The 11,959-nt window shown below is 44.1% G+C and overlaps 1 protein-coding gene across 3 annotated transcripts; it reads right to left on the bottom strand.

Annotated features, from left to right (window-relative positions):
* Positions 1 to 684: 684 nt before the first annotated feature.
* On the bottom strand, positions 685 to 9,085 carry LOC121704413 (WW domain binding protein 1-like). Of its 3 annotated transcripts, none has more exons than XM_042084765.1 (7): positions 8,739 to 9,085; positions 6,065 to 6,109; positions 5,792 to 5,821; positions 5,641 to 5,694; positions 4,978 to 5,119; positions 4,201 to 4,362; positions 685 to 3,131 (listed from the first exon to the last, which is right to left on the bottom strand). In XM_042084765.1, the coding sequence occupies exons 1-7, from the start codon at positions 8,796 to 8,798 to the stop codon at positions 2,224 to 2,226; spliced, it is 1,401 nt and encodes a 466-aa protein (XP_041940699.1). In that variant the 5' UTR covers positions 8,799 to 9,085; the 3' UTR covers positions 685 to 2,223. The 3 variants fall into 3 exon arrangements, with proteins under 3 accessions (XP_041940699.1, XP_041940701.1, XP_041940702.1); XM_042084767.1 differs by having other exon boundaries at positions 6,065 to 6,170; positions 8,739 to 8,815; XM_042084768.1 differs by lacking the exon at positions 8,739 to 9,085 and having other exon boundaries at positions 5,570 to 5,694.
* Between the last annotated feature and the right edge of the window lie 2,874 nt (positions 9,086 to 11,959).

Raw genomic sequence — 11,959 nt, 5'->3', positions numbered from 1 at the left:
ATTATTTTTTCCCAAATGGTTACTGTGTATCATTCAACAATGTACTTGAACTAACCAACTAGGGGAGAAGTAAAGTAAGCTAAAGAATGCTTTCTGTGCATTCACAGAAGCTGCCGAGTAAGAGCTTTAGACAGACACACATCCTCACCAAAACACACATTCCAATGCACACGCACCTACTGCATATCTACACTAGTAAGAGCAAAGAGTAGTATTTTAGTTTGAGCACTAGGTCCATCTCTGTGCCATGCACACCGTCTCTCTCTAATCATCACGGTTGTCAAAATGACTCAACAGAAAATAATGTTGTCGTTTCACAGATGAAATAAAGACAGCTTTAATTAATATAAATGTTTTAGTCTCAGCTAATGATCCAAAATAACATCCACTGCACAATGTGACAACTAAGTTAAGCTTCAGAACAGTCAAGGAAGCTGCCTGTTTACAGTAAGGAATTGGACCAGACCAATTCCTACCCCTTAGCACGAAAACTGGTTTACTCAGAACTTGGCTTTGTACACATCCCAGTATGGGATAGCCATTGTTTAACAATGTAACTACTGAAAACGTTTACTTTTTTAATGTGTCTACAAAGTGTGTATGTGCTGTCAATTAGTCTATGTGTCACTGTGGCACCATTGGATTGTTCCCAATGAGATCCACAACTTATGACAATGACTGTTCAGTTTTACCTTTTCACAGTGTGGAATTTTTAACAAATAATGTAAAGAGTTTTTTTTTTTTTTATCGATAGCTTAATGTTAGAAGGGTATGATATGTTGTAGATGAAAATGTGATGTGGTTTCTGTTGTTTTAAATGGAATGGAGTAGGGGTGAACCCACATATTCAGAACACATACGGGCACTTCAAATACTTTCTTGGGAAAAAAAAGCTCAATTAAATTCATTGATGAATTCAAAATAATGTTTCACTGGACATTTCCATTTGAGTATTAAGTCTGTTAATTCAACAGGCCAAAAATATGTGTCCATAGCCACAAAGAGGATTACATTCAGTAGCAGTAGTTTTGTATCAGGGGTCCCATTGTGAACCACACGTGGACTAGCAAACGTGTCTTCATGTGTAACAAACTCATCAGAACTTCATTACAATGTAGAGAAGACAGTCAGAGCAACAATGCCATGCCAGTCTACAGGTAATAACCATAATTCACACACCTTTATAAACTAAGTTTTGGGGCTGAAGGAATTTAAATGCAAGATCATAACTCTTGCTTCAGCCGCAACATCTCAGGCATTTAATGTTTACATTCATAGTTTTAAGCCCCAGTCACAGACAAGCCTTTGTGTTAGAGGACAAACACATCAGCCTCAGTTGTATTATTATTGCCTAAGAATCGACAAGCAGTCCAAGCAGCGTTTTAAAGAATGAAGGGCACATCCGTAAGTGGAGGGAGCATCCTGCCACAACAGGAAAGTTAGAGGATGAGGGGAGTCACTGGTGTCCAAAAAAGCCAACAGCTCAAGACTTTCATAGCCTTGGCTATTCAGTCAGATAAATAAGGAGAGAGGGGGGGAGAGAGAGAGAGAGAGAGGGACAGAGAGAGAGAAAGAGAGAGGGGGGGAGAGAGAGAGGAACAGATTTTGTCAGGAAGCTAAAGGGCAGGGGCAGCGCTGCAGGAGGGGCAGAGTGGGTCTGGGCAGGGAGGGTGAGCTGGGTGGCCATTATGCTGACTTCACACAGCTCCACGCAGCTGTTGCTCTTCTTCCTGCCACTCCAGAGGGAAGGGAGGCAGCCCATTTGCATTTTTCACAGGCGCTTTTGTTTCTCTGCCCGGGAAAAGATGCTCTTTTGTTCTCAGATGCTCCCGGGCAGCAGTGTGTGGTTGTGTGTGTGTGTGTGTGTGTGTGTGTGTGTGTATGTGTGTGTGTGTGGGTGAAAGTGAACAAGAGAATCGGGCGAAATGTCCTCATCTGGGGCTCTATGCTCGTCCTGCTCCATGTCACCTCAGAACCCCTCTGCTTTTGTCTTTTGGGCCACCTTCCGGTTCCTGGGCACCAAAATACAGCTCCAAAGGTCTGGCGGACAGTGAAGGGCATCTATATCCCATGCAATCTATGCATGATCCCTCAGGGGTGAGATACAGCCTTCAAACAATATGATAGTCCGTCAGTTTCTCCATCATAACTGACAGCTATGGACTGCGAATTTTCAAATATCTTAACAACGTTGAAAGGTTCTGCTTCATCCCGCCTACCATCTCACGAGGACTGCACCGTGATGGCGGACTCACTGTGAACAGTGAGGGTGGGGTTGCACTGGGAGACACAGTCCTCCAGGGGCAACTGGGTTTGGGCTTCCTGGGCGGCACGGAGGGAACAGTCAACGCTGTCATGCACAGGGTCTGCTTCCTCCCTCCCCTCCTCCTCTCTCACAGTGCCCTCTCCGTCGTCAGACACGTCCCTCTTGCTGTCCACGTCCACATCCTCCTTCTTCACCTTACAGCGGCACACCTCAATGCCGGAGTCTCCCGTCAGGCGGCGGTGGCGGAAGTGGTTCTCATCGTCCAAATCGTCTTCCTCGTCCTCCCCAGCGTCTCCCTCAACGTCCGAGGCCGCCGAAACATGACTGTCCGGCTCGAAGAAGTCCACGTTGGAGGAGAACAGGGCGTGTTTGGGTGGTGAGAGGGTGGCCCTGGGGGACGGGCGCTCCTGCGATGCGTCTTCTCCTTGGCCGTCCTCATCTACCGGTAGGGACATGGCCCCTAACGGGTCGGACAGCACCAGTGGCGCGGGAGGCTGGGGCGGCGATGCACCCTCTGGTCCGGTTGGAGGCGTTGTGGGGAGGTTGGCGTGCTCGGGCTCCAGAGTGGCGCTGGGAACCCTGGAGCCTCCGACGTCGCTGGGCGTGGTGGCGTTGCTGGTGTCGGTCTCGTCGGTGACCTGCACGGAGAAGGAGGTGCTGCTGTGGGAGGTGAGCGAGCAGGACTCGCAGGAGCAGCTGGTGTAGTTGCTGTGGGAGCTCTGTGAGGAGGTCATGCCGCTGGGGCCAGCGTGGGCGTAGCGCGAGCCCCCCTGCAGGGCAAACACCGAGCTGTAGGGTGGAGGGGGTGTGTTGGGCTGGGCTGCCACCTCCTCATAGGAGGGCAGCTTGAAAGATGCTAGGAAGCCTAGGCAAGAAAAACACACAAGATATGTCAACATACTGACTTAAAGACCCTGTAAACCAAAATCAAAAGAGTTCTGAGTTTGTCACATCACAGAAGAAGGTGTCATTAACCACCCAAATCAGATGTATATCAAATTAGTTTTCAAAATAGTGAAAAAAGACCTGCATACTCTGCTCTCAAATGTTGTGAGCAGGTCCACTGACTGTGCTGAAGGCACGCCTAATCGGGACAAGGTTGCTGTCCCTCTCAACTGTACTACCACAACAACAATTCTCTAAACCAGCTGATTCTAATTCCATTTTTTTACAGGATCTTCAAAATCTAGTATATGAAGGCATGTTAAACACTCCAGACAGGCAAAGATTCTGAACATGAACCTTCTCTGTTGTAACTCAGTCACAGAGTTGGGAAACTCAGATATTTGTTCCTCTGTCAACTGAGTTTGGAGCACAGGCAGAAAGAATACATGGCTGGACACTCTGGAGTTTGTCCCCCTGCTCACCCAACTCTCAGGGGAGGGGTTATGTTGAGTGGGGACTCATCGCCTCACCAATATCCCTTTGTAGAACCGCCCAAAAATGGACCACAAAGAAAGACTCCACAATTCAGCACCACACATTTCACAGTCTTTTCACATGTTTTCAAAAATAGTTTTGTAACCTATACAAGGTGTTTCCAGAGATATCTTCGATTTAATCAGTATCAGTAAAATATGAAAACCACATCTGGCTGCCAGAGACATTCAATAACATATTATGTTTAGGCATAAAGACAGGAAAGGCTAGTTGTTGGCTGACTCCCATCTAGCTCACATCTTTTTTTAAAAACTGTTTCAAAATGCATTTAACCTGAACAGGCAAAAAACACCCTTTGGAGACTCATATAGACATATCTGTTTATGACAATCAACCACATGCCATCAACAAGTGGCATTTGTGTTTATATTCAGCACCCTCGCTTGTTCACCTGATACACCACTTCTTAGTTTCAGCCACTATATACACACAAATGGCAATCCCCAAGTGTAACAGCTAACATCCCAACCCTTAAGAGCAAAGATAATTCATACTGAGGTCCAACATGGAGGCAGGATAGTTGCAGGCCCCGTGGTAAGCGATGAGGTTGATCTCTCTCTGTCTCTGCTGCTGTTGGATGCGCAATTTGGCTCGCCGGTGCCGGTATGCACAACAGCAGCTGAACAGGATCAGGACCGTCCACAGCAACCAGAACCCTGCACTCACACACACACACACACACACACACACACACACACACACACATAGAGAGAGAGAGAGAATGCACACACACACACACACACACACACACACATAGAGAGAGAGAGAGAGAGAGAGAATGCACACACACACGCACACACACACACACACACACATAGAGAGAGAGAGAGAGAGAGAGAGAGAGAATGCACACACACAGACAAAACACACACAGAACGCACACACGGACACACAGACAACACACACACACACAGACAATTTACTAATGCAGTTCAGAGAGGGACTTGCCTGACCAGTGTAATATATGGAGTACACACTAAAAATCTGCATGGCTCAGCTTCAGAGCCTTTTAAAGTCAATGTGGATGCCGCAGAGTTGGCCGGCACTACCTCTGGCGAGCAGCAGTTTATTAGGATGTCCTTTGCACTTAGTGGTTTTGATTAAACATTTGCTTATGTACTGCATTTAAGTTTACCACTGTCATCCTACAGGTTTGTGTTGGTGCTAGCAGATTTCAGTTCTACAGTACACATTCAACCCTGTTGGGTATATCACAAAGCTGCCAAGAGCAGGACACAGTGAAACAAATGATTTAATCAGTCAGGACTTACACCACAGCTCGTAGTAGTACGTGCAGCAGCCTGTCTCCCCACAACAGTGGCCTGTCTCACACAGATAGCCAGGGTTGTTGTTGACTCCATGGCAATACTTTGCACTCTCCATTATATGCTGGCTACCTTGATATTTCACACCCTGTGCAGCAATACAGTTAGAAAGAAAGAAAGAGGGAAAGATGAAGATTAAACCAGTCAGTATAGTTGGGATAGTAAAATGGACATAGTAAACATATATCTTATATAAATGGACATAGTAAACATATATCTAAATGGACATAGTAAACATATATCTTATATAAATGGACATAGTAAACATATATCTAAATGGACATGGTAAACATATATCTTATATAAATGGACATATAAACATATATTTTATATAAATGGACATATAAACATATATCTTATATACTAAATGGACAAAGTAAACATATATCTTTTATAAATGGACAAAGTAAACATATATCTTCTCAACGCTACAGTATAAGGTTTACAATTTCAGAATTATAGAATTCAAAACATGCATTTAACCTAGAACATGTACAAAATGACAGACAGAGAGAGTAGAATACACAAAATACAGTACCGGGTCTATTTCAGAAACCACAGAATAGCAGATAGCTCTACATGCAATAGGAAAGTTCATGCATTTCTCGCCTTGCTAAGGGTTCCCATATCAGCACTGGTTACCATTTCAGGAGATACAGCCACCTGTGAGTCAGAAAGTCATGTCTTTAAGAAAGTCTTTATTTGCTGTATCACTGCCCAAATCTGAGGAATAATATGATAATAATTGAGTAGTTTTCACCTTGTGAATTGTATCAGGAGTAACTGACACCTGTAACAAAGTAAAAATACAATTTCATAATCCACATACTCTGGCAATTAGGGAATGCAATATCATTTGTGTAGCCACAGTACTACAGAATGTATACCACTATGCAGCTTTTATAAAACCGCAACATGAAACTAATCAAAGATAAGCTGGAAAAACATCCTATTCCATATCAAATTTAATGTGGTAAGGCTGCGAGTTGGGTTTGTTTTATGGATCTTTGGTGAACGGGAGGAGGAGGCTTACCTCAGCTGTATTCCCATGGGGCTCCGGCAGGGAGATGGTCATGGGCTGATGAGAAACATCCCGAGGCAAGAGAGACAAGGAGACAGAGAGGGCAGGGATTAACCAGCTGGAATGACAGGATGGGATGGAGAAAAGAGCAGATTCTCCGTCAACAGGGACGAGTTTCCTCCTGTCCCTCCTCTCTACGCCCTCTCTGACTGGCACATAACAGCTGACTGCCTCGTCTCATTCACACGGCCGCTGGATATTCTGCTGGCAGAGCCCTGCTGGAGTCCTGCTCCTGTACCGCACTGTGTGCATCTCAACGCTGCTGGACTGAGTGAGCGGCCCATGTGACTCCTCTTCCCCTCTGTGGAGGGGCTTCCCTTTCAATGGGCCTTTACAGAACGAGTAGACAGCAAGCGCCAAAAGAGCCAGACACTTCAGGGCCTCAGATCCAGCCACAGACCAACTCCACCCCTACTCACCCCCAAACCAAACCAAACCTTAGCCCACATGAGCCGCAACCTCCATCCCTGCCTCATCTTTCTGCATCTAGCATTTCTCCAATAGAGTTTTATCAAAAAGAATTCTCACGCTTTCTCTCTCTCTCTCTCTCTCTCTCTCTCTCTCACACACACACACACACACACACAAATGTACGCACGCACGCACACACACAGAGACGATATGTCGGAGCTCATTACTTATTTATCTTGCATAGTCTGTTTGCAGAGAGTGGCTTCTGTCTCCAGGTGAAAGCTGCAGGAGTCTGAAGGTCAGTCTGGAGTGTATTTAAGATCCAAACTAGCAACACATGATCTCATGTGAACTCACTTTCATCAGTGGCAGGGCATGTTTCTGAGTTGAGAACTTTGACTCAAGTAATGGAAGAAAAACACATAGTTTCCAAATGGATTAAAGTATTTCAGACAAATACTAAATTGTTACATTTCTGGATCAGCAACTTAGCGTCTTAAAGTTATAAGTATTGCTTTAAAAGCAAAATATATCTCATCTTCCTCAAGATTGCAGAGTAAACACTCTTCTACTAACATAAGTTGTGAGAACAGGTAGACAAGACCTGCAGGAAGATTCAAGGCTGGTCCCTTCACCCTGCTACTCCATTCAAATGGATGCATTTCAGATGCTAAACTTGGCAAGTCCCATGCAACAGGTTTGTCCAATGACAGTGACAGCTATGGACAGCATTGCATCATGGATTTACATAATGAAGAAATTAAGCCAAAACTACTCAGCCATATGGCAAAATGTCAGCCTGAATAAGCACACCTGCATTTTGCAGCAATAACATGCACAGTATCCAGAAAATCAGCCAGGTCCATCCAAAGGCAAACATATTTGGGTACTTTTCCACCATTTTTCAGATTCTGGTGGCTTCATTGTTCACTGAGCATGCCCTGTCCATGCTCTCTACCATCACTGGACTTGACTTGTCTGGGGACTGTCACTGGGTTTGCCACACCACTCTGCAGCACGCCGACACTACTACCAGTCCTCCATGCCAGATATCGATTCTGACAAAGGTCCATTTCACAATCAGCATGTCAACCTACCATGGGCCGATAGTTAGCAATAGCCTACTGCCGGCAGATTACTCCTCTTACTTGGTAATTAAAGAAGAAGAATTAACCATTCCTAGGTGAATAATTACTACAGATAAACAAGTCATGGCTCAATAACATGTAACTCTACAATACAGAGGACCTTTAGATATTATATTTGGTGAGTTAAGGCATACAGTAAAGCTCTCCTTCATAATATTTGAGATCTGTTGCTTAGTGTTGTGTTGTTTCTTGCTAACTTTATCCATAATACATTAGCATTCATTCAACCTGAACTGGTATTGATAAGAAAGACAATACACAGAATGGCATCACATATGAAAACGGTTTTCCAAACTAGGTCAAGAGAGAAAATAACCACAGCTTCAGAAAAACAGAGCAGAATCATGGGCATCCACACTGAAACCACTATACTGGCTCATACCAGACCTAAAGATAAAGGGCCTTTTATTATATTTTATTATATTTATTATATTATTGCATCAGCTTACATGTAAAGAACACATAAGCTACACTTATGAGATGTTAGATGAGGATGACCCAGGGCTTGTACAGCATCGTTTGGAAAACCAAATATTGCACAGCAGAATGACACAAAACAGTGCTGTGGAACTTTGCACATCACGTTTTGATATGGTAACAATAATTAATATAAATCACATTATTTCCCATGTGAGATTCCTGAATGTAGCCTACACTTGCAACAGCCAGTTACTTTGCAAACTGCATTTTTGAGACAGGTGACATTTCAATAACTTGGCTATCTGCATTGGAGAGAGACTCACTGATTACGCTCACTAATTATGACGAAACGAAAACCTCATCCATCAAGACACTTTTATCAGCACACTCCCAATGTTGCTGTAATGTGCATGGTTCTGAAATACTTGAGTGAGCACAATGCTTGTCGCAAAGGACATTAAGAGAAAAGCACATGTGACACTGATGTAGCTTATTCGTGACATGACCACACAACAAATTCAAAAGCTGTCTGTGGTGATGCACATTGCTGCTGGGGTAGACCAGTAGGCTATCCTGTTGTTGACAGAACTCCTGTATGCTGGTAATATTATTGTGCGTTACTACGATTTGCTCAGGAACATCCTTACCTCCTCCACTTTCAGTAAATGGCAGAAATGCAGTTCATGGTCCTCGCGAGAATCCTCCATCCCGGTTTACAGGGCCGATGGACAAAAGAAAGGGACAACGTCTCGAGAAAAGGGATGTTAATCGCTAAGCCCCCATCTCTTCCTCTCTCCTCATACAGCCTCCTCCGCAACCGCCATTCTCGGTTGCCGACAGGACGCCCCTCCCAGAATTGCACGCCAACGGGGATGTCGCGGCCGATTCAACAATGCCGCCGGTACTATTAAGAGAAGGAGGAAACGTTCCAATTCACCCTTGCTATCACAGACCTGGGGGTTTCATGAATATTGGTAAAAAGTATCAAAATTGATTTCGGAAGGTCGGGTTTAACATTAATGATGTCATATAACCCCAGCCCCCAATCGGAGAGAAGGAGCGCTGCAGCAGTGATTGGATGGAACATATCATAGCAACAACTGCAGACACTTGTGAGATGCTGTCGATGAAAATCTGTGACAAATTCTCTACACTCAAGCAGTTTTCCTACTATTCTTTCTTTCTATAGCCTACCTAATTTGGTTCCAATCCCAAATTCCCTTATTGCTTTCTGAATCAAGTATAAGGCCTATGGCATAGCCTACATTACAGTCTTATGGCAATCCCCTGCCTTTGCAACGTGTGAACACAAATTGATCAAAAATGGAATGAATACAAGCTACGAATGCAGCTTTATCCTTTACACTGTACTGGTGACCTGTGAAGTCTCTTCCATTAGGCTACTGTCTGCAAAGAGATGACAATAGCAGAATAAACTATTTGTCTCGTGTGAGCATTTGTTCATGGACAAAGAAAACTGCAGTAAAGTTTTCTGTAGTTATTTGTGCAGATGCAGACAAAGGCTAACATGTCTTTAAATGGATAGTGGGATGCCTGGTCAGAGGAGGGGAGGGAGACACTGAGCATCAGCAGCAGAGATGGTCCAGTCCAGTGGTCTAGTCCTGCACTCTTACGTAACAGAGAAACCACTCCACTCTGGGGTGCAGCGACAGCACTCCTGTCAGGATGTCAACCTATGACACCAGGAGAATGCAGCATTTTCAGCATTGGTACACTACCCCCGCCCCCGCCCCCCAAGACTCAATGCTGTACAGTACATGCAGTGGAGCAGCTACTGTTACTGCAAAACTGGAAATAGATTTCTAAAGGCCTTTTGTAGATTTCCTTTGAAAAGTTTATTCTTAAGTCATACTCAAGTTTTATTGAACTATATTATTTTTAACTAATGAAGTGTTCATATCCTGTAAGCTTTGGATAAAAGTGCCTGCCAAATACCATAACCATAATCATGACCATGAAAATCAAAATCAAAAGTTAGATTGCAAGAATATTGGCATGCAAGAAGGATTTCCTTGCATATGCCTTCATTACCAGCAAGGGCAGATTTTCAACTCCTGTGGATGGAAGTCAACATGATAGTTGTTGTTGAGTAGAGCGGTTGCCACGCTTGACCACATGATGGCAGCAGAGCCGTTTTAATTTGGCTCACTTCTCTAAAAGTGCAGAGGTACACCTCTCATAAGACTTGTTTGTAGATTTACCACTTACTTTAAATGGTGGGAAGAGGACAAATACACACACATGAATACTCTCTCAGACACATACACACACACACACACACACACAAACACACACACACACACACACACACACACACACACACACACACACACATACACACACACACACACACACACACACACACACACATACACACACACACACACACACACACACACACACACCAGATTCTAGTTCTAGTACATAGCTGTGGTAAAAGTGTTGTGAGGTGTTGCATGCTTTAATGTGGTGGGTATGTACTTGTAATGGCAGCACAGTTGCCATGCCAGTGTGCCTAATCCCCCAGAGGTGATGATCTAGTCACTGCCCTGGCATTTGGGTGTGACACCTTAGGGCACCATGGTGCATATTTCTGTGACCTCAATAATATTTACCCTTTTACGTCAGTTTTAATGGAAGCCACCCTTCCCTCCTTATGCCATTCAGTGGGCATGAGCCCTCACAATTATTCAAGACTCAAGACAGATCGCAAACATGAGGTATTTTTAGAATATGAATGAATGTATTATTGGAATTGTAGGCTTTGTTGGGTGCAGGGTGTGTCACGTTTAAATAGCACAGAAGTGTTAACACCATTAGTCATAATATTATGGCACATCAATGTATTTTCTTCAATGATTTTAAGGAGAGACTTTAAGGAGAAAATGCATTTGCGGTTCTGAGTTTGTGTGCATGTGCATGTGCATTTGTGTACACACACACACACACACACACACACACACACACACACACACACACACACACACACACACACACACACACAGAAGAAGAGAGAGAAGAGTTGGAGGTGGGAAAGGTGAGAGGACAAGGTGTCAATACGTGTTGTTTGTGAATATCATAGATCGGTTAAACAACCACAGGGTTCCTGTTGCACTTTGACATTTTGCAAGTCTGGAACAATTCTCTCTCTATTTCTCTTTCTCTCTCTCTCTCTGTTTGTCTGTCTTCTATAGCCGTGCCTTATCAGAACATAATTTGCCTGGGCTAACCTTTGCTCTTAACTGAACTACTTGGTTAAAAAAGTTTCCCCCGTAATATACACACACATTCTCTCTCTCTCCCTCATACACTCTCTCACACACATACATTCTCACTCACTCTCTCACACAGGCATAATACACACTCACACGCATGCATACACACACTCATAAACACACACACACACACACACACACACACACACACTCTCTTTCTCTCACTCACCCCCTCACTTACTCACTCACTCACACAGGCACACACATTCACACACATGCATACACACGCTCACACTAACTCGCACACACTGCATTGACTGACCTGGTAAAGCAGATCTATGTTTTGTCAGGGATCATGATAGCGATGAGAAACTACAGGTCTCTTGGAGAGCTGAGCCAGTAGAGAAAAATGTTTCCAGAAATGGCCACCCTAACATGCCAATGAACTCATAAAGCTGAATCAGGTGCAAAACAATGTGGTACACACATGACATGACTGTATCAATTCAGAGAGGTGATGTAAGAGGAAGTTCTACAGCAATATATTCACACATGCTCTCTCCCTCATGACACTCACGCACACACACACACACACACACACACACACACACACACGATGAGTGTGAAGATGA

This window comes from Alosa sapidissima, chromosome 1 (genome assembly GCF_018492685.1).
Source record: "Alosa sapidissima isolate fAloSap1 chromosome 1, fAloSap1.pri, whole genome shotgun sequence".
Lineage (NCBI taxonomy): Eukaryota > Metazoa > Chordata > Actinopteri > Clupeiformes > Clupeidae > Alosa > Alosa sapidissima.
This window is presented reverse-complemented; position numbering and strand designations above follow the sequence as displayed.

Coding starts and splice junctions, on each gene's coding strand:
- LOC121704413 (XM_042084765.1), bottom strand. CDS start 8,798: ATGGAGGATTCTCGCGAGGACCATGAACTGCATTTCTGCCATTTACTG. Junction 5,695..5,791: donor CTCCTGATACAATTCACAAG/GTGAAAACTACT, acceptor TCTGACTCACAG/GTGGCTGTATCTCCTGAAAT. Junction 3,132..4,200: donor TGCCTCCATGTTGGACCTCA/GTATGAATTATC, acceptor TTTCTTGCCTAG/GCTTCCTAGCATCTTTCAAG.